The sequence below is a fragment of the Lissotriton helveticus genome, chromosome 12, assembly GCF_964261635.1.
Source record: "Lissotriton helveticus chromosome 12, aLisHel1.1, whole genome shotgun sequence".
NCBI lineage: Eukaryota > Metazoa > Chordata > Amphibia > Caudata > Salamandridae > Lissotriton > Lissotriton helveticus.
The window spans coordinates 679,485,255-679,508,839 of record NC_136073.1 but is presented as its reverse complement, the minus strand read 5'-3'; the positions used below and the strand labels follow the sequence as shown (position 1 = coordinate 679,508,839).

General features: G+C 48.4%; 1 protein-coding gene across 1 annotated transcript in view; it reads right to left on the bottom strand.

Moving 5' to 3' along the window:
- The window catches only part of GLG1 (golgi glycoprotein 1), a 694,561-nt gene that overhangs the window by 259,646 nt on the left and 411,330 nt on the right, over positions 1–23,585 (bottom strand). Inside the window, exons 12-14 of the mRNA XM_078669216.1 lie at positions 14,681–14,818; positions 14,481–14,567; positions 13,248–13,310 (exon numbers count right to left, since the gene is read on the bottom strand). Of these exons, the coding sequence (XP_078525342.1) occupies positions 13,248–13,310; positions 14,481–14,567; positions 14,681–14,818 (288 nt within the window). The remainder of the gene's footprint in view (positions 1–13,247; positions 13,311–14,480; positions 14,568–14,680; positions 14,819–23,585) is intronic.

The following is a 23,585-nucleotide window of genomic DNA, read 5'->3' as shown; positions in this document are numbered from 1 at the left end:
ACCTACACCCCAATCGGGACACTGCGAGAGGTCACAGGACAGAAGCTATGCACACAGTGCAAAATCCATGAAGCCTTGACACAACACAATGTCCGTCCTTACCAATCCCAAAGAAGATGTGATGAGCGATGTCTAGAGAGGTTTCTAAGCACCTTACAGTTATCCGCAGTGGCGAGAGAGCACAGGGAGGCACTTAACGCACAGATCTCACTGGAAGAGATTGCTGGGCCCGGATGGGTTACCGGCAGAGTACTATAAAGCATACTGCGTCTCTCTTGCGCAGAGTCTTAACACTGTGTACACTACTACATAAGAGGCCTAACAACTCCCGCTCTCTATGCGCGAAGCACGCCTGATATCACTATTGAAGCCCGGCAAGGACCCAGTGGAGATGGGCTCCTACAGGCCCTTGGCCCTGCTCAACACCGATTACAAAATACTCGCGAAGGTGTTGGCAGACAGATTGGCACAAGTAGTTCCAACGCGGGTCCATACAGACCAAAACAGCTTTGTACCATCCCGTAGTACCTCTCAATTTAAGGCGTTTCTTCAGGGTGTCCACATACGCGGCGAGGGAGTGACCGCGGGCGGGATGCCTAGTATTAGACCTGGAGAAGGCATTGGATTCCCTGGAGTGGGACTATCTATTTACAGTACTTGAGAAATTTGATTTGGGTCCTTATTTTATTCAGTTAACACGCCTACTCTACACTAACCACTCCGTCAGAGTCAAAGTGGACCCTTATATCTCAGACTCCCTTCCACTACAGAGAGGTACACGGCAGGGTTGCCCTTTGTCCCCATTCCTATTCGTGCTCGCAATGGAGCCACTGGCACAGGCGCTGCGCGCCCCATTGGGTGACGGGGTGCCCCTAGGAGATGCCACGCATCAGGTGTCCCTATACACAGACAATCGCCTTATTTACATTAGAGACATCGGCCAAATCCCTGTTCAGCTGGCTCGATTACTGGAAGAATTTGCTGCACTCTCTGGGCAAAGAGTGAATATAGACCAGTCCTGCATCTACTCATTCAAGGAGGGACTACGGGACCCGGGTCTTGTCATGAGTGACAAGCGGGTGCAGTAGAAGTCAGATACGTTCCACTACCTGGGAATTCAGATCTATCACCAATCAGATGCCCTCTTTGATGGGAACCTGGAAAGGGCGGTGACATCCATCAAATCACAGATGCAGTTTTGGAGAACATTACCACTGGCTGTAACGGGCAGGGTGGCGCTCACAAAAATGGTGGTTCTCACAAGGCTGTTATACTATTTCACAAACTTGTCAAAGTACGTCCCAGCCTCCTTCACCACCATAAAAACAGATCAGAGACTTTATCTGGGGCAACACCAGACAGAATGGCGCTGAAAAAGTTGCACTTGCCGACGGACCAAGGGGGGTTGGCGGCTCCTTTCCTCGAGCACTACTATCTGGCCTCTCAGCTGCAGTGGATAGCGCGGTGGCTATCGGACCGTCATTGTGCAGACACTGCAACTACGTAATCGACCTACCCTTTAGAGCGAATAATTAGTCTGTCCCATCCAGGTGCAAGATTGCGACTGCCGGAACCCTTGCTGCTTGTTGTGGCCTATAGATGCTTTTGTAGGAGTCTTTAACTAACACAAAGTGTGATCCCCTATGCGCCAGCGATATCTTTAGAGGGAACCCCCAGTGGGCAAGCGGTTATCACTGCACCAGCAATCAGGGTGTGGCAGGATAACAGAGTCCAAACGCTTGGAGACCTCTATCGCGAGGGGACGCTCATACCCTACACATCATTAGTAGAGGAAGAGGGGCTCCCACCAGGGCGATTTCTAGCTCATCTCCTCACTCACGGCCAAATGGGGGGGGGACATTACCACGGAGCCACAACCCATCTCACCATGCAGTACTTGCATGTGATGGGACCGGGCAGACACCTAACGCGCTGGTTCGGAGCCTCACTAAGGTCTCATGCAGCGATTAGCCTTGATTCACTCTGTCATAAGTGTGAACGGGACTTGGGGCACCAGTTCAGTGATACAGATTGGGCTCAGGTACTTGAAAGCCTGATGCTCATTCCTAGGAACATGCGCTTCCAGCAAATACAGCTCTATATAGTCCAGAGGGCATATCTCACGCCTGCCAAAAAGAACCAATATTTCAGTCGCGTAGAAGCAGAGTGTCCGAAATACGCTGAGAATGAGGCTGATTTAATACACATGCTTTCGAGCTGTACCCGGGAGGGCGCATACTGGAGTGAGGTGGCCGCAATTTTGCATACCTGTACCAGTCAGGAGTGGTCTTTTGATTGGCCAACATACCTGTTACACAAATTCTGCAGGACACCCAGCACGAAGGTCACGTCCAGATTTCTAGATCTGGGACTGATAGTGGCCAAGAGGTGGATTGCTAAAAAATGGAAAGCACCAGACCCTCCCCATATAAAGGCCTGGCAGAACTCAAAGATCACGTGGGCCAAGGCAGAAAGTCTCGCCAAGTGTGAGGAAACCCTGGGACTGCGCAAGGTCCCAATTGAAGAGTGCTGGGACACTCTTGCACTGAGTTGCAAAAGAATGTAGACATGATACTTGGGGACTCCTCTGAAGCACACTCTGAGGGCAACTAACATGCATGCGAGTTTGAATAGTGTATACAACACAACACCTCCATTTTTCTTTTTTTAGCTGCCAAGTACATGCTGGTTGTACAAATGTACTAACATTTAATCAGGAAGCGAAGGGGGTACTGGTAGTCACCAGCTGTGAGTGTAACATACAAAATCACACATGGAAGGAGTGAGGTATTGCGGGCTGGGCTACTGTTACAAACGTTTTTTGTTTTCGTTTCGTTTATGCAATCTTGTTGCCTTCACTTGTTAATCTATTAGTATTATCTAACCATTTGCAAGTATCGATGCTATCATCTTTTCAGTATGCGAACACATGTATAGGCAATCAGTAATAGGATTGTAATAACGTGAATTGTCCGCTGGACAACTAGAACTGCATGCTGATTGTAACCGTCCTACCTTTATGCCCTCCACTCTTTTCTCAGTTGATTATTGAAAATAAATATTAACTGCACCCAAAACCGTTTGTTTTTCATAGCATTTATACTGTCTTGGGAGTGCAGCTGAGACATTCAAATATTCATGTACCACAACTACTGTACCAACCCAAAAAAGTCTGATACTACTTGTATACATGTATTGTTGGAGATAAAAACATAAAATCAATAAACTAGATTTACAACAACAAAAATATCCTATCCGCTCATATATAGATCTTTCTCTGTTACAAAACATAATGGGGTAGCTATACTTTTCCACTCAGTTAAATGTCAAATCACAGCAGCAAGAAAGATTGGGAGGGAAGGGTTCTAATGGTTAAAGGTCTGATTAGGGGCCATCTATGTACTATAGTTATAATATATGCCCCCCAACGCTGGTCAATCTGAATTTCTCTGGTCTTCGATCTCCATGTTAGGAGGATTTGCAGAAGGGAACAGAATATTGCTGGGGGATTTCAATTTGATCTGGGACCCTAAATTAGATACCACCCATCCCCATAGATCCCAGATCGGAGTTTACTCTAAATCCGCAATCCACCAATTGGGCTTGATAGACGTATGGCGGAGTCTCAATCCTACTACACCTTTCTCCCACTCCCATAAAACATTCTCTAGGATTGATCATATTTTTCTTTGTCAAGAGTTACACCATACTGCCAAATCAGCAGTGATACATCCTATTAATAGCTCAGGCTACACCCCACCAGAAGTTATTTTTGTCTGGCCCACATCGAGATTTAATTTCGTAGGAGGTACTCCCTAATATACTCATGCACAATAGTCTATTCCGGGACAAACTTTGGAAAACAATTAGAGACTGTTTAAAGCGGGTTTATGTGGCAAGTGTATTTCTCTATATTCCACACTACAACAAACAAGCATTGAAACAGTAATAGGTCTAGCCATTTGCTTTGCTAATGGTATTGAAAAGCAAAGCAAATGGCTTTAACTTAATAAAAGGCGAGACCTATTGAATTTTGAAGGCTTGTCATTTGTTGGGAGTCAACATGTTTACTTTCTCCACCACCGAGAATGTGTGTTCTGCATCACTAGGCCTGCAGCTCACTCGCCCAGAGTTGTGCTAGGGACCTCAGTGTGTACCAGACTCTGCCCCTGCCCTGCCGGCCTAATTCTGACAGACGCTGAACTGCAAGCAAAACTCCACAGCCCTCCCCTCCCGAGTCCTGCCCCCCTCTGCAAGTGACCCCCAGGGCCCCCACACGTCACCTCCTGCCTGCTTGCCCCCACCCTGAACCCCGCCCCTCTACATAAGCGTTCAACGCCATGTGGCAACTACAATCCCTCCCAATGAATACTACATAGAACGGATGTTACAGAGCGGCATTACCTATAGCCCCCACCCCGGCCCCTCCCTGCCGCGCACTAGTCTGCCTGCGCCCTGACACAGAAGGGAAGCGCTGCTCCGCTCAAGCGCCAAGTGGTTTCTAAGAGCTGCCCAGGCTGCAGGGCAGGCCAGACCCTGAATTATCTCCTGGAGGGACCAATAACCCTAAAAAGAAGTCGGGGAGGGTGGTGTGACCTCCTCCTCCACCCCTTCTTTTCACAGTGATATTCTTTGGGCATCGATTAGGATCACTTAGCACCGTTTATTAATATTTAAGGGCCCGGTAACAAGAGGCGTCCCTGGCTGCGTGGGGAGGCGGTTCAGGGGCAGTGCAGAGTGTGGCACAAGGGCCCACGGCATGCATAGCCCATACAGGCACAGCATGTGCAACCCACACAGGCGAAGCATGTGTAACCAGTGCAGACATAGCGTGTGCAATCCACACAGGCACAGCCTGTGTAACCAGTGCAGATATACCATGTGCAACCCACACAGGCACAATATGTGCAAAACCACACAGGCACAGCGTGTGTAACCAGTGCAGGCACGGCATGTGTCGATGAGGCCACATGGCAGGGGTGTCAGTCTAGAGATGGGGTGAACAGAAAGGAGAGATGGCCTCGGGGAGGGGGACAGAGAATGAAACGAGGAGATAGGATGAGGAGTGAAAGGACGAGAGACAGAAGGAGGGGAAGAGAGAACGAAAAGCAGGACGGGGGGTTAATGGAGAGAAGAAGTGGTAAGAAGGCAGTGATGAGACGGATGGAGAGGCCCAAGCAGGGGAAGAGAGGATGCAGAGTGAACCAGAGTGGAGAGGCACCAGGATGTGGTGGGAGGGTGAGAGGATGCAGACACGGAGAGCAGTGCGAGGTGATCTGGGGTTCCATCCCTTCTCAGCTGTTCTTCACTACTCCCACCACCCCCATGCCCACTCATCTCGCCGCCTGTGCCTCCCTGTGATCACTGCTGTTCGTCCCCGCCTGGCGCCGCTGCTTCTTCGCCTCAGAACATATTCATCGACAGAGGGGGCGCACAGCGAGACTCGAGCCTCACTTCACAAGCTCGTGAGCCACCCTCCTTTCAGCGCACAGCTCGCGATCCTAGAGTGATGCACGCATAATACAAAACAAGCGAAAGGGCTGCTGGGGCATTCCAGCTAAAACAGGCCGCTTAACCAGGAAGGGCCAATCAGCTGTTCGGATACCTGTGTTGCAAAGTTTGTAGCCATTGAATTAATAAAGTCCACGCCAATCGTGGTGCCAGTAGTCACCATATCTATAGCAACATTTATGGTTCAAAACACCCCGCACCGGCACCTATCCGATCAATTTATCAGCTTAGAATAAAACATACTTTTGTTTAGTTCAACTGTAGCACAGACCTTACATTCACCAGCGTCAAATAATTGTATCAGTTTAGTTTAATTCCCGTTTCGTAACATGTTCTAATTCAGGGACAAAGCAAAGCTACAATTACGATATTGCAATGACGACAAGCTCTCCAAACAGTGCTCGTTTGTTACCGCCCTGTTTCCTTTTTGCCCGGCCCATCCGGACTGGATCTCACGGCTTGTTTATTTAACACGCCTCCTAAAGTTAAGAAATTGCTTTGCGACAGCCGCAAAGCAGACGAGCCAGTCCGGACGGGCCGGACGAAAAGGTAGCAACAAAAATACCCCATTTCCAATGGCAGGCCACCGTTTAGCATAAATGGTGACAAGCCAATGGAAATGAGGGGCGGGGTTTCGAGTCCCCTTCAGAAATCCCCTCATCCGCAAAATCTCCCGCCGAGCGAGCAGCGCTTTTCGCTGCAACGCTAGGCGAGAACTAAAAAAACAAATAAAGACAGGCACTAGAAGAGAAACCTCTTAGCAGAGAAGTCCCATAAGGCCATTTCCACCCTTACCCTTCAGAGGAAAGTGACGGCCCTGAAGGGGAAGATCCAAGCTATGTATGCTAATTTAGCAGAGATCACCTTCCTACGCTTGAGAAAGACTACTTAAGAACGATATCATAAAATAGGCTCCCTTTTGGTGAAGAAATTATGAATTAAGCAGGAAAGTGACTTTATTAGTTCGATACAAGATGAGCTAGGGACTGTTCACCAATACCAAGTAGTGAAAGGCCAAATCTTTAGATATTTTTTATAAATACCTCTATATTTTTGACCCTTTAGATACAAGACAATTACCTTTCATAGATACAGATGACTTACCACAAGTTCCCCCCCCGAACTTGAATTAAAGTTTGACCAGTCCCATTACAAGAGAAGTACAGATTGCAATTAATTCTTTTAAGCCTCATAAAACACCAGGCCCTGATGGATTTAATGCTAATTTTTACAAGGCCTTTAGTTCAGAACTTACCCCATTTTTAAAATGATCTCTTCTATCACATAGCTGGTACACAAGGGGTGTCTTCATCAATGAGAGAGCCCCCAATTACAGTGATTCCTAAACCAGAGAAAATCCCCCAGCAGTGTGCATCCCATCGGCCAATTGTTCTACTTAATCTTGATGTCAAATTAATACTAACATTGTGGCCAAGAGATCAGAGGAAATTATGCCAGATCTGATACATCCTGACCAGTCTAGATTTATCAAAGGCCGACAAACCAATAACTTGCGGCGGATAATACATTTGATAGAAAAAGCAATTAAAAGGCAAATACTGGTGTTCTTGTTGGCGCTCAACGCGAAGGCATTTGATAGAGTGGATTGGTCATTCCTTATTAACACGCCAAGTTGCTTTGGGTTTGGGGAGGGTTTTATTACGATGATACAGACCAACTACTCCTACCCCGAACTAGAGTCTTAATAAATGGCACAGTTCATTGAGTTAACAGGGGTGGGGGTGCAAGACAGGGGTGCCTCTTTTCCCCTTGCTTTTTGCCCTCAGCCTTGAACCCTGACCTGCAAAGATTCTGGCTAATGCTGGTATCCAAGGGCTTCACTTTGACTCTGTAGATATCTCTATTTGCAGATAATATCCTGTTGTATGTTACTTCGCCCAGTTAGTCACTCCCAGCTCTTCAGACAGACCTTGAACACTGAGACAGTGGCCAGATTTCGGGTCCATGCCACATATCTTTCTAGGAACAAGCAATGATCATCAATATTCCTAAGTTAATCGCTCTATGGGAAGCACATTAAAAGCTCCTTTATGACTAGTACCCTTACCCGAAGAAACTTTGATAAATGTTTATGAATACGTCAAATAGGTGTTTGAGGGTCTGTTGGACCAGGGAGACTTTCGGCTTGTCTGGTGGGATTACCAGATCATTCACCCATACTGGAACTAAAAATAAGCACAAATAAAAGATATTGGGCTACCCAAGACTCTGTACTTTTAAGCCTCTGAGACCCTTCTCATAAATGCCAAACTCTAGGGGACGGTTCTGTTCTATGGCTTTGTTAAGGGGCAGCTCAGACAGCCTTGGCTGCAGCATAGAAGAAACCTGAAGCCTCATCCATGTCCCAATGTCATACTTTACTCTGGCAGGCCCATACAATTGAACAAATGACAGATATACTAGCTGACACTCAGAAAGGTTTGGATTATATATGGAGACCCTTGGTACGTTTTCTCACAGGCGCTCCGTCTTTTCCTGGGACACCCATATAAGTGCACTTCACTTCTTCCAAACATCCACTCATACCTTCAAAGTGGCAAACATTAACTAACACACAAGAATAATCCCCACTCATACGGCAGAACCCACTCCTGGGTCCTTGCGTTTCCATTGAACCCTCCATGCAATTTATGTTGGTTGATATCTTTGCATTTGTAATTTATTTACATGTTTTCCAAGCTTGGATATCTAATTTAAAAGAAAAAGGAACTTTTATAATTTAAGCTAGAAACACTGGATGATTGTTATATTTCCTCTACTTTACATGTATAATTTGCACGTGTCCACCAATTACCTTTACTAAATTGGAACGGTTATTAACTTCCAATTTATGTTGGCTTACAGTCATATAGACAGTGTTATGTAAATTTATTTACCTTGTTAAACCAATAAAGAAAGTCCCCAAAAGAAGGGAGGAATATTCTAACATTAATGACCATCATTAAGGATACCATTTTTTTTTTTTTGAAAAAGACCTTTATTGTCGGAAATATACAGTACACAGTGTTCTGCTGACAACCCATCCGGGCCAGCCGCATATCGTCAAATTCATAGCACTTGCACAAAAAGAAAGGAAATGACACAGCCACATGGCCGACAACCCGGAGGTCCGGCGGCGTTGAAGTGATTGATTTTGGTTCCGGAATTCGCAATCATGTGTGCATTCAGTAATAAAAGGATACAACGTGAGAGAAAACGACTGTGAGTCTGTAGGTGTTCATTTTCTCTTTTATGCTCTTAATCTAGCTTAGAGAAGAACTCAGTGTTGTGGGTGTGCTCATCAGTGACCGTCTGCTAGTCATGGCTTGCCAGAGCACCTGCGAGGCACATGGAGACATCCCGTTCCCTAGTAGGGTGTGGGGGCGCATGCAAATGAGATGTAATCGTACAGTGCCGCAAGCGTGGTAGACATTGGGGAGCAGATAACGTGGTCAGCTCGTTAGGGATGTCAGGCATCCATTGTCGAAGCCGGGTAGTTAAACTTCAGCTCTGACAGGTGTCCGCTAAGACCCCATGGCGTGGTGTGTATGATAAGCAGCAAGGAAGAATGTGGTCTGGGGCTAGGGAGACCAAGTGGTCGGAAAAACTGTTGTAACTGCAAACAGGGAAGCATGTATGGAAGGAAGAGGGGGAGTGGGGCAGAGGTAGCCATGCGGTGGGGGGGGAGGTATCATCTATGTGCAAGTGGCAATGCGGTAGGGTGAGCGGGAGGGGGTTCGCTTTCGCGTCAGTTCCAGAAGGGCAATTATAAGTGGAGAGTGCTGCTCCGTCTGAGGACAGCAGGAAGACCCCTATCTATGGTAGTGTGAGGGAGGGCACTGGTATGGGAGAGACTGCATTGCCATCACCACCTGACAGTCAGTTGCGTAGTGCCTAATGATTGTGACCCAGAGGCCCTAGGGGCATTGTAAGTGGTATAATAGCAATCACGTCTGAGCATCACAGCAGGGCCTGGGAGGGGGGAGGTGCACGGAAGAGGCTCACCAGGAGCGAGCACCGCACGTGTTGTTCGTCACTGCGTGAGGGCGTGGGGTTGGTCCCTAGGCCGTCACGTAATCCCCTGCTCCACACATTTCTGTTGAAAGGACTGGAGGATAGCGTCCCAGTACTGTGCAATTGGGAATTTTCTTAGGCCAGCTGTTTCCTCACGCCACAATGCTGCGCTCTCCGCCCGGGCCCAGTTTGCCAGCGAAAGGCTCCAGTGCCGGAGGTGTGGAGGCGTGTTAGCTTTCCACCGCTTGGTGAGCAGCCGCTTCGCCGTGATGAGTCCCAGAACCGGGCCTGAACTTTATTAAGGCGCGTGCGTTTGTACAACCCCAGCACGCAGGCTTCCCACCTTTTCGGTACTCGTTCGTCTGTGCAATGCGTCAGCATCATGGTCACCCCATCCCAATACTGTTGGAGGGCAGGACAGTGCCAGAGCATGTGTAATAGGTCCGCTCCGGTCTGGGAACAGCGATTGCAGGCCGTATCCCCGACTGAGAAGTACCTATTAATCTTGTCCGGAGTGAGGTAGGCGCGGTGTAGTATGTATAGCTGTATAATTTTAAAGCGGGGGTTACGGGGGACATTAACCGGACCAACCAAAATCATTGCCCATTCCTTATCTGTCCAGTCTCGTCCTCTGTCAGTTGCCCATTTCTCCCTCAATTGCACTGTGGTGGGATGTGTATGGAGTAGGAGAGCTTGCGCCAGCCAGTGGATTATGTGTGTGCCATTACTCATGACGTGTAGGTACTGTAGGAAGTTGTGGGTGGGTAATTCATCAGTGATGTCTCCCCAGGCCGCGGTCAGCGTATGCGTGAGGGTCGCGTGCAATAGGAATTGCCCAGCCGGTAAAGACGTGTCTCCGACGAGGGTGGCGAAAGGGAGGAGAGCGCCGTCGGAGTAAAGGTCTCCCAACGTTTCCACACCTGCCGTGGTCCAGCTATCAAGCTGTGCGGCTGTTAGTGTCCCCGTCGCAGTCGGAGTGCCCAGTAAGGGGAGTACCGGGGCATATGGCGTTGTTGCCCGCGTTAGGCGCAGACAGCGAAGGAAGCATCTGCGCGTCACCGCAAGATGCAGCTGTGATGGACGCGGGGTTTTGGTTAGAGGATGGAACAGTACCTGGACCTGTAACTGAGTCCAGACCGTAATGTCCGTGGCCGTGTCTCCCAAGTCCCTCCCGCCCAGCCACCCCGACACCCACTGCATCTGCGCTGCCAGATAGTACAACTCCAGATGGGGGACAGCCAGGCCTCCCGCTTCGGTTGGCATGTATAGTTTCGCCAGCACGATACATGGGCGGCCCTTGTTCCTGAGGAGGTCCCGTATTAATGCCTCGAGGTCCCGAAACACCCGGTTCGGAACATATGTGGGAAGATTAGCAAAGTAGTATAGAAGGCGCGGCAGGACGATCATTTTCGTCAGAGCTACACGACTGGGAACGTTCAGCGGCAGTGTTTTCCAGAATCCAATCTGCGAGCGGATGGATGCAATTGCCCGCTGCAGATTCCCGTCTAGGATATCCGCGGGTTCCCGATAGATATGGATCCCCAGATACCGGAACGTCGTGGGATACCATTGCAAGGTCACACCGCTGATGGTTATCTCACTCTCTGGAGTATTTGGATCAAAGGAGTAAGCTCCTGATTTAGCCCAATTAACTCTCAAGCCCGACATCGTCTCAAAAACACCAAAAATGTCAGAGAGGGACTCTGGAACATCACTAATGTCTTTCATATAAAGGAGAAGATCGTCGGCATACAGCGATACCACGTGTAGGCCATCCGCCATCGGTATACCCCACCTTTCCCCTTGGGATCTAAGAATTTCGGCCAGGGGTTCCACGGCTAATGAGAACAGCAGAGGCGACAGAGGGCAGCCCTGCCTGGTGCCTCTCCGCACAGGGATCGGGTCAGAGAGGAGAGCGCCAGTGCGGACCCGGACAGTGGGTCCTCGGTACAAGAGGCTCACCATGGTCAAGAAGTCATCGCCCAGTCCGAATTTATCCATGACTGCTCGGAGGTAGGGCCATTCCACAGAATCAAACGCCTTCTCCAGATCTAGCACCAGACATCCAGCGCGTGGCCATTGGCGTGGAGCATATTCCTGAAGCCGGAAAAGTCGGCGGATATTGTGGGAGGTGTGTCGCGTCGGTACAAACCCGTTCTGGTCCTGATGTACCAGCGTGGGCACTAAAGGGGCTAGTCTGCGAGCGAGGAGGCGAGTATTTTATAGTCCGTGTTTAGGAGAGCTAGAGGGCGGTATGATCCCAGCAGCTCGCCGTTTTTGCCGCGTTTGAGCAGCGACACCAGGGTAGCCTCGTTGAGAGTCGGGGTCAGTTGAAAATCGTCCGTCGCAGCAGCAGCGTACATCTTCACCAGTTGGGGAATAAGGATGTCCGAGGCTGCCTTGTAAAATTCGGCCGGCAAGCCATCCGGCCCCGGAGATTTGCCATTCGATAGATTGAATATGGCGTCACGGAGCTCCTCGGGGTCTAGGGGTGCCCCCAGGTCATCCTGCTGTGCAGCTGTTACCACGGGCAGATGTATCGGCAGGAGATATTCAGATATTCCAGACAAAGAGGCGCGCAGACGGGAACGATACAGTCCCGAGTAATGGCTGAAGAACGCCTCATGTATGTGTCGCTGGGTGTAGAGTAAGCCACCTCCCTCCGCCTGTATTGCCGAGATGGGAGACGAGCGGGCCTCCTGCGCGATCAGCCAGGTCAATAGTTTGCCAGGTCTGTCACCCTGACGATGCATGCGTGCAGAATGTGCCGCGAAGTTAATGGTGCATCATTAAGGATACCATGATGCATTATCACCTTTCTTGCTTCTTTTGCTGGACCAAAATCCTGCCACATGTTTAAGTTATAAAAAAGATAGAAACAGGAAGCAAAGAGTCACTAATAAGGCAACCTTCCAGGATGAATATTGGAGATCTGTGTGCATTAGCTAGATAGTTGAGACTGAGTAAACTCAAAATAATACATTCAATTCCCAGAATACCTAAGAAGATGGGGTAGGAAGGTGGTGCTTTTTAACTGGGGAAACGTTTATTGAGACCATCTAGGAAATTTTTTATGACCGTAATTACAAAAAGAAATACCCAGGAAAAATATTTTTGACAAGCGTAATGGCGGTCACATGTATCTCAGGAAATTGCAAACTAAGTTTATCGAGGTAGAGACGTTAAGGTAGCACCCGGGTCGGTTTGCTTCCCTAGGGACCACAAGTGACATTGGTGATTACCTTGTTGTTTAACACCAATTCCTATGGCTGTAGTAGATGTTGGCTCAACTCATCAAACTTCAAGCTTTACCCATCTGTTTGACTTAACCTCAGACACAATAGGGTAATCATTTAAATACCAGGAAAAGATAAGCAAAAAGTGAAAACATTTTCTAGATATGCATAGTTATTTCATGTTAATGCTACTTGGGCATTTATTGACAATGGCTGGCAAAAATTCCAATATAGTGCTCAGGTAGTAGACTGATTACCAGGGTGACACCTACACAAACTACCAGAAAAGTCCTAGAAGGATCCTTAAAAAAAATCCAGAGTTATACAAAAGGTTATGTTAAAATAAACTTATTTGTCCACTTCGAGGGATCCAAAGAGAGAGAGGGTGTGCATGTGAAAAGTGTGCATGGATAACGTTCTACTATTTTTACTACTTCCAAGATGAAAGGCTACAATAGCATGTTTCATATTACCAAGTAAACTTACGTGGCAGAAAGTTTGAATGATGGGTTCACATGCTCTCATCAGCAATGCTTCAATTTGAATGTCCTTGGGGGAAAAAAGGAATTCATAAATTTACAAATAACCCTTTTCTTTATATGGAACAACATGTTTCACATGTACGGAGCTATTTCCATCCATAACTGACTTAATGGCAACAATTGAATGTATGTTTGCAAAGTTTGACAGTAGTCAATATACCAGTTGTTCAGATATAAGACTTAGCAAAAGTGTGATGTGCCACTGAGTAGGAGTGGGAAGAGTTGACAACACCTATTCCAGCAGGTGCTACATGAAATGAAAACTGATAAAGCAAATACTACAGGCAACACTCCACTAAAAAACAAAGCGAGAGAGTGAAGAGACAAAATCTTGCTTCACTTCCCTTATTCAGGTACAACAATTCATGAAAGCGAGCTTGCTACAATTCGTAATTGTTTATATTATGTTTTTTTCTTTTGACATGCAGAATCTGGGGGTTAGCAGACCCTTTAGTGCCATTCGCCAAGGTTTCTCACCCACATACTACCTCTGTAGTCCTCATGACACCTGTATGTTCTATTATGCAGAGTGGTGAAAAAATTCTTAAGTCACAAATTGATACACCAACACCTAACATCAGAGCACATCGCAACCAGCTAAGAATGGCATACTAGTGACTGGTTCCTTAAGAAAGCCATATTGATCCTGTGGGCATTGAAAATAATGGCTGAAACATGTAGAGCTCGTATGAGGAAGATCACTAGCTCGCATCACATCCACTACTGTTTTTAACCTTAACCAAGGTTTCCATTATTAAAAGTGCCTTGAGTGAAGGAAAACCATGAGGAAATTTTAATTCACTGATCCTCAATAGAAACTTGCTCTGCTGATATTCAGGCATTGCAGCACACCCAGATGCACTAGGCGTCTCGGGTGCCAACCCTATGATAAAGCATGCCACTAGCGTTAATGAGTGATGGTTCCTTTAAAAACCTAAAGGGTTTCCCTACTAACATGAGTGAGAGGCATCTCATTAAGTTTGGAACACAGGTACAGAGCTCGCTTTCTTGGATTATTGTAACACTTCACTAAATACATAAGGGCAAGAGCTCTAGCATGAAAATATTAATGGAAGCATGCTTCAGAGTAGCTTGTATGCTGCTAATTGTCTGCATGAATATATTGCTTACTAAATGACATCTTAAATGTCTTGTTCAAGAGGTACTTCCTTCTTACCTCAGCCTCCAGTTCAGTCATATTCCCCACAACTTCTCTGCAATCACCCGCTAAATCATCAAGATGGTCCTGTAAACACTCCAATTCCTGTAAAAAATATAAAAGCTTTCAGAACCTTTACACAAATATTTAACTGAAGAAATATTATAATTTACAACATAAAATGAAGCAAAAATTCCACATTGAAGACCGCAGTCTACCTGTCCAGCCTCGGTCTTCTCACTGCACCATTTGCCAAGGTCAAGCATGCATTTGTCCTGAAGACCAGGATCCAGCTTCACATCAACTGCTCTCTGGTGCAAGATTCTTTGGACCTCTGCCCTGCACTCTCGTGAAAGCTGTCGACAGACAAAAAAATCTAAGTACAAAAGTAGCAGATGTAACATCTTCCTGCACAGAAAACAAATACAATCTGCCCACCTGAATGACAACTAGCAAAAAAGGACCAGTTAGTCCTCAAACAGCTGCGATGCTCTTACAATAGGAACAAATAGGTTCAAATGAACTATCTTATCTTCTGCATGAGATTCTACTGGAGCCAATGCCTTCAGAGGACAACACAATATGCAAATCGCTAGGCTTGCTCAGCAGGACTTTCAATCACAAATATTCTATGAGTAAAAGACGATATGGTCATGAATGCACACAGCGAATTGCAATCTGTCTCAAAACCCTAGCGAACAAGTTACTGATCTGTGCACTTTTCTGGTAGAGGCTCTTTCTAACAGATTCCTAACCTTTGCAATGCAATCGGACCGATTACATTGCAAATGCTTGTTTTTTTATAGCTACTTCCTACATTTGAACTGCAATCCTTTCCCAGCCAAGATTCATCAGGAAGTCTGGCTTGAGAGCGGAAAGGCGGATGGTGTCTGGGGGAGGTTGAAAGAGCTGGCCCGGGATCTGGTAAAGCCGCGTCTGTTGGGTGTGGTGCCGTTTGTTGGTGGATGGAATTACTGTAAGAAGGCCCCAGGGTATCCTTTGCTGCCCGTGAATCAGCCACCCGAGGGGCGTGAAGTGGACTTGAGGTTAAGTGACACCAGCTATCTGATCCTGGTGTGCTTGGAGACAATGCAGGTTTGGGGTGGGGCACGGTCCTCTCTGCTGCAGACCGCCTAAGAGTAGACAAGAGGGTGTGATGACGCAGGAGCCACTCCTCAGAGAAACATCTTCAGTGTCAACGCACGTCAGCGGTGTGCTGCACCCCCCCCCCCAACCTGCCACTCCGGTACAGGGAACCACACACACCTTTGTACCGCGAGTGCAGTTATCCATAACAGTTTATGTTGCACCAAGGATATTGTGCTGCATAACTAAACACTTATAAGGTCCCAAAGGCGAGACCTATTGGCTATGCCAATGCCTGTTTTCCAGATTAGAGTGGGTTCTAGGAGGGATAAGTAATGTTCTTTTGACTTTTGTATAGCATGTTTGAATGCATTTAAAAATCAATCTAGCAGTGCCTGCTTAAGAAAGGAACAAAAAACGGTTGCATTTTCCTAAAAGGTTTAGTTCTGTCAGTATAATATAGGAGGGCTCGCGTAACATCCAAGGTATGAAGAGCCCGTTTCGCAACTGAGTCGGGTTGCGTGAAAAACAAAGTTCAGTTTATTGATTGACGTGGACTGTAAGACCACCTTTCGGAGAAATTTGGTTTTGGTGCACAATATCTGGATGAAAGGCTATTCCAAGTTTATTGCCATAAACTCACAGACCTGTCTAAGTGAAATAATGGCGATCAGAAAAGATGCTTTCCAAGAAAGATGCTGTTGGAGGCAGGAGTTGATGGGTTCGGATGGAAACCTAATAATCTTGTAAATACAATGTTAAGCTTCCATGTCGGGCTTGTGGGACCAGAGGTTAAATTACTTTAAGCCCCACCATGAAGGCCATAATGACAGGGCCCTGGCAACCAAACTGTCCCCACAGGAAAAGTAGATGGGGAGGATGTTTACGCGGTCACTACCTCCTCAGACAGCCACACATCTAGTAGTAAAGAGCACAGTAGTTTCCCAGATGAAGCAGGCAGTGAAGAAGCAGATCTTCAGAAACTGGCAAGGAGAATAAGAAAAGAAGTTACTTACCTGTAACAACGGTAATCCATGCATTGCCTTAAATCCTTCGTAGGCTATAATGGCTTAAGGCCATCTAAATAGTAGTCGATGTCCATTTTAAAAAAGGACCAAATGTTGGCATCAGCCAGTTCTTCTCAGATTTTCTAAGCACAAGTGGGAAATAAGGATCCCAAATTCAAAGAGAACTGACTCCAAGGGGCAGAGGGTGGGTTGCATGTGAATCTATAAAAGATATCAATACTGGATAACCGTAGTTACAGGTAAGTAGATTATTTTCTTATCCACTATTGGGGTATTTTCATAGATTCACATGCCTTAATCAGGTTAGCAGGCAGTATCATGAAACTGTTCTGTCGGCAGCATCCATTCCTGTTCTAAAGGTGGGGGTCCCGCAGGGCTCTATTTAGAGCCCCATCCTCTGTAATCTTTATATGACCCCCTGGCTTATCTAGCTGAAGCCCATTGAGCCAAGATAGTATCTTACGCTGATAATACACAACTTCTTTTTACCAGTGACAAGGAAGCAGTCTTTAGAGGAGACGTGATCAACACCTGCCTCACTGAGGTTTTTTCTTGGCTCCAAGCACATTGAATATGCTACTTACCAGTATGCATCTGTTCTTGGCATGTAGGGCTGCTGACATTCATATCTATAGCATAGATCGCCGCCTAGTGTTGGGTCCGGATGATTGCACATTGTTGTCCTGGAAGAGTCTTCGAAGTATCACGAGATAGGTGGCTCCTCCCCTGGACTACAGTGCGCATGGGCATCGACCCCATCCCCAGATTGTTTTTAGCCATTGTGGCAAAGATGGAGTGTAATAGTGTAAGCGATGGCCATGCTCAATATTGAATGCAAGAAAAGTCTGCAGCCGCTACAGGCGCCGGGGAGGAGGGCGGGCGATATGAATGTCAGCAGCCCTACATGCCAAGAACAGATGCATACTGGTAAGTAGCATATTCAGTTCGAGGCATGTGGGCTGCTGAATTCATATCTATAGCATAGAATACATAGCAGTCCCTCCATTAACGGCGGCCGCCCGTGCCAGCTGCAGAAGTCTGAAAAAGTGTTTTAAGAACAGCCTGTCCTACAGCTGCCTGCTGTTTGGAATGCACATCTACACAGTAATGTTTGGTAAACGTATGTGGTGTAGACCATGTGGCTGCTCTACAAATGTCTTCCAAAGGAATATTACCTAGGAATGCCATGGAGGCCCCCAACTTGCGTGTGGAGTGTGCTCTGGGGGGGACCGTTAAAGTGCGCTTAGCTTTCTGATAGCAAATCTGAATACACTTAACGATCCACTTGGCAATTCCTGCTTTGGAAATGGGGTTGCCTTTGTGCTGGGCTGAGAAGGCAACAAAGAGTTGTTGTGTCTTTCTAAAATGTTTGGTTCTGTCAATGTAGTACATTAACGCCCTTTTGACATAAAGCGTGTGGAGCATTCTTTCTGCCACAGTTTCAGGTTTTGGAAAGAACGCGGGCAGTTCTATGGTTTGATTGACATGAAACTGCGACACCACCTTAGGAAGAAACTTGGGGTTAGTGCGCAGCACCACCCTGTTTGAATGAATTTGTATAAATGGCTCTTGTATTGTGAGCGCCTGTAGCTCACTAACACGTCTCAGAGACGTGATGGCAATGAGAAAAGCCACTTTCCATGTCAAGAACTGAATCTCACATGAATGTAGAGGCTCAAACGGGGGACCCATCAATCTGGTGAGGACCACATTGAGGTTCCACACAGGAGCCGGTGGGGTCCTGGGAGGGATGACCCGCTTCAGACCTTCTAGGAATGCTTTAATGGCAGGCACCCTGAAAACAGAGAGATGCTGCCTGTTCTGGAGATAAGCCGCTATGGCGGATAAGTGTATCCGAATGGAAGCATATGCTAGATTGCATTTGTAAAGATGTAACAAATAGCAGATGATATTCGGAATGGATGCATCTAGCGGGTTGATATTGTGTTCTGTACAGTAAATGACAAACCGCTTCCATTTTGCCGCATAGCAAGCTCTGGTAGTGGGCTTTCTTGCCTCCCGGATGATGTCCATGCATTCAGGAGGCAAATTAAGGTAGCCAAACTCTAAGACCTCAGGAGCCAGATCGCCAGATTGAGCTGTTGCCGATCTGGATGCTGAATGTCGCCATGGTTCTGCGTCAAGAGCCTTGGTGTGAGGTGCAGCCTTTGATGCGGTACCACGGAGAGTTCTAGAAACGTGGTGTACCATGGTTGGCGTGCCCACGTTGGAGCAACCAGGATGAGCGTCATCGAGTGTTGCTTTAAGCTTTCTTGCCACCAGCGGAATGAGAGGTGCTGGGGGAAAAGCGTACGCAAATCTGCCTGACCAGTTCATCCATATCGCATTGCCCTGCGACTGTGGATGAGGGAACCTGGCGGCAAAGCTTTGGCATTTTGCATTTTCTATTGTGGCAAACAGGTCTATCTCTGGATGACCCCACTGCTGGAAGTACGGGCGGAGTACCGATGGATGTAACTTCCACTCGTGCATCTGGTGGCTGAACCTGCTGAGCAGATCCGCCATCTGATTGTCCTTGCCCGGGAGGTGTTCCGCCATGAGGAAGATGTTCCTCCGAATGGCCCACTTCCACATTCTCTGAGCCAGATGAGACAACTGTGGAGAGTGCGTACCTCCCTGCTTCTGGATGTAGTACATGGCTGTCATGTTGTCCGTCCGGATCAACACGACTTTGTTGCACAGATGTACCTTGAAGGACTTGATTGCCATGAAGATTGCCATCAGTTCTAGGTAGTTGATGTGCATCTTCTTTTGCTGCGTCGTCCATAGTCCTTGCACCGTGTAGTGGAGCACATGAGCTCCCCATCCCTGGAGAGATGCGTCCGTCGTCCGGATAATCTGTGGCACAGGCTCTTGGAACGGTGGGCCCTTGCAAAGGTTGTGTGGATTCCACCAATGCAGAGAGTTGTATGCCCGACCGTTCACCAACACTAGGTCTTTTAACTGTCCTTGAGCCTGAGTCCACTGATGCGCCAAGCATTCTTGGAGCGGACGCATATGCAACCGTGCGCGCGGGACTATGAAGATGCAGGAGGCCATCATGCCTATTAACTGCATGAACACTCTCGCTGGGAGTGAGTGTTGCGGTCTGAACCTCTGGATTAGCGACTGGATGTTGTCGATCCTCGCCGGGTTTGGCTGAGCCGTGGCTGCCAGAGTATTTATTGTCGCGCCCAAATATTGCCGCACATGGGCTGGCTGAAGGTGCGACTTTGGATAGTTTAGTGAAAACCCCAGACTGTGAAGGAGGTGAATGGTGTGGGACATGTCTGCGGTGCACTGTTGGGCCGACTTGGCTTGAACCAGCCAGTCATCCAGATAAGGGTAGACATGTATGCTCTGTCTCCTGAGGTGCGCCGCTACTGTCGCCAGACATTGCGTGAACACTCTGGGGGCAGTGGTCACTCCGAAAGGGAGGACCTTGAACTGGTAATGCCGGTTTTGGATGGTGAACCTGAGCTATTTCCTGTGGGATGGATGGAGTGGTATGTGAAAATAAGCATCCTTGAGGTCCAAGGTTGCGAGGAAGTCTCCCTGGTTTAACAATGGAAGAACCTGCTGCAGTGTTAACATGTGGAAGTGTTCTGAAAGAATGTACTGGTTCAGGGGGAGTAGGTCCAGAATCGGTCTGAGTGAGCCGTCCTTCTTTGGGATTAAGAAGTATAGGGAATAAACCCCTGTGCCTTCTTCCTCCACTGGCACGAGCTCGATTGCGCCTTTTTGCAGCATCACAAGAACCTCTTGCTGCAATAAGTGCAAGTGCTCTGCTGACATAGGACGTTGTCTTGGGGGTATGTTTGGTGGAGTGGATGTCAGCTCCAAACAATAGCCGAACTGGATAAGTTTCCTGACCCACCTGTCTGTGGTGATGGACTTCCAGACCGGCAGGAACTGTTGGAGTCTCCCCCGACAGGTGTTGGATGGTCGGGGGGCAGTGACAGGGAGTCACTGTTTGTTTGTGGCAGAGGAACGGGAACTGTTGTTGCCTCTGACTCTACCCTTGGCACTGTTTCCTCTATATCCACCTCTGCCCTGCTTGGTGTACGAGGATTGTGCACCACTTTTATTGAATGGCGTCTGCTGCGACATGTGTCCTCTGTTAACACCTCGACTGCCTGAGCGACGAAAAGTGTTCCCTCTAAATTGCTGTGACTGGAGAGCACCCATGGATTTGGCAGTCTCAGTATCTTTTTTGATCTTTTCCAGGGTGGTGTCCACCTCTGGACCAAATAACCTGTCTGGGTTAACCGGCTGGTTGAGGATAGTGGTCTCTATTTCTGGATTGAACCCTGAGATGCGGAGCCATGCCTGACGCCTCAACATCACACTAGTATTGATTGCTCTCGCTGCCGTGTCCGCAACGTCCAGCGCACACTTTATAGCAGCGTTGGAGATGAGCTTTCCCTCCTGGATAAGCATTTCAGCTCCCTCTTTAAACTGGTCTGGAAGGTGTTGCAACAGCTGCTCTAGGGTGTCATAGTGTGCCCTATCGTATCTGGCCAACAGTGCCTGCGTGTTTGAGATGCGCCAGATGTTGGCCGCCTGAGCTGCTACTCTCTTCCCCGATGCCTCCAGCACTTTTGACTCTTTGTCTGGGGGAGGAGCTTCACCCGTGGTTTGGGAGTTTGCCCACTTGCGGGCATTAGAGACCACCAAAGAGTCCAGAGGCAACTGGCCCCTAATGTAGGTTGGGTCGCCAGGTGCCGGTCTGTATTTTTTCTCTATCCTAGGGTTGACAACCCTTGATCTCGTGGGTTCCTTGAAAATGTCTGCGGCATGCTTAAGGACCCCTTTGAGCATCGGAAGAGTCTTGACAGTTTTTTCAGCAGTGGAGAAAGTGTCAAAAAGGAAGTCAACCTCCACAGGGTCAGCATGCATCTCCACTTTATGGTTTGTAGCTGCCCTTTCAATTAAGGCATTAAATGCCGCAGAATCTTCAGTGGGAGACGTTTTAACGTTATAAATCTGAGGGTCATGGACTGTTTGCTGGTCCTGATCACCTGTTTCCATCCATGAGTCCTGTTGCTCATCAGGCTCTGTGTGCTCAGGAAAGTTGTACTCCTCATCCTGCTCCCCTTCACCTCCATCAGAGTAAGTGGGTGAAGGTGTTGCACTCCTCCTAGGCTGTGGAAGAATCTGTTCAACCAGTACTGGTGTGTCTGGCGCAGGCTTTTTGCGCTTTAGAGGAATTGTAAATGACTGCCGAGGCTGTGATGTTATTTTCCTCTTGTAAAGCGTGAGCTTCCCGGTGTCGGCATCGATGAAATGCTCCGACCCTTCTTCCAATAAAGGTTGTCGATGACTCAAACTCCCACCTGGGCGAGTTGGCTTCGACCCTTCTGAGTCTTTGGGCAACGACCGTGGTGCGAAGGCCTTCGGTGCGTGTAGAGGATCGGCATGGAAGTCTTCTTCGGCGGGTCAGACGGCTTCGGTGCGGAAGGCGTTTTCGGTTCCGATGCTGAAGCCTTCTCCCTAATCCGCTTGAGGGAGTCCGAGACCTGCTTCGTAAAGGAAGCGGACGGTTTTGTCGACCCGGCCGACGACCTTGGGCCGCCCCCAGGGGAAGACCCGAGCGTCGACGACTGTTTGTCTGTTTGAGGCGCAGGAGGATCCGTGACTGGTGCGCTTCGATCTCTGGCCACGGCCGCAGACGTCGGCTTCGGGACGGCAGCCTTGACTCTTGGCGTCGTGATCCCAGACTTCGGCTCGGCGCCCTTGGGTGACTTCGTCTCGACGGGCCCTTTGCTTTTCGGCTTGACAGACTCGCCTGATGTAGGCTCGACAGCCTTCTTGGGCACGCCCGCCTTGCTTGACACCGACTCGACGGCCTTCTTCGAGCTTGGCTCCTTGACCACCTTTGGCACCTTTGCCTGGTCGACAGCCTTCTTCGGCTTCGAGGCCTCCGACGACGACGGCGTCGATGTTGGAGCAAACGGTTTCGTTTTCGATGGCGCCTCGGCCATCTTTGATTTCGTCGACACCGATGGTTTCAGTTTCGGTTTCGATTTTGGTAATGGCGGCTCCGCTGAGGTGTCCGTAGCCGGGCCGGAAGGCGGGGCCGTGGCGTTTGGTGTAAGGTCTTGGGTAAGGCCGTGTGGCGATCCCGCGACCTGAGCCTTTTTTTTGTTTTTTTGTTTTTAAAAGACCTTTATTTGGTGCAAGTAAGTAATACACAGCTTCACACCTACAACCTTGTGTGAAGGCCGGCAGCAATAGCTGGAGTCAATATTGCCATGACGATGTGGAGAAGTGCAAATAGTTAACACAGCGTTTAGCCTACAACCCATCTGGGCCGGCCGCGTAGTAATATGAGAAAAGACATTATATATCGTCATACTGTGTTTAGCTTCACTGGTAAAGTCCAGAATAAACTTGCAACTACTGAGGTCATTTTCCATGTAAATCCCACCCTCCCATTCCCACCCCCCCCAACTCTGAGATTGAATCTCGGGGAAAAACAATGTGTCCTGACCCATCCGGAACCGTGGACAACATATGTATTGTGTGTTGCAGAGGTATGTACGGAGCAGTGCAGTTGAACGCAATGTTCCCTCATTAGAGTAGTTCGGTGTCGGATCTGGACTACTCTGCAACCTTATAGCTACTTGGAACCGGTGTGGGGACGGGGGAAGTGCAACTTGGAAACGCAAGTGCTGACTGAAGAGTGTGCTGTCTGTACCTATATCGCGCGGCCGCCATGCCTGCGTGTGTGGGCTATCGTCCCAATAGGGGATGGGAGAACGGCCAGGAGGCCTCCACCCGTTCCATATAAGGGGGGCTAGGGTCCACCCCGGGAGTCACTACTAAGGCTACACCTCCCACCATTCGACTGGCCCCAATCAATTTGGTATACTGACAGCGCGGGGTGAGGAGGCAGGGGGGGGTACGTGGGGAGGGGGGGGGGTGGAGGAGGAAGGGGGGGTCGATGAGGATGATTCAAGGGGGGACTGGCCCGTCACAGTGCGTGTTCGGGGGGTCCGAGCGAGCC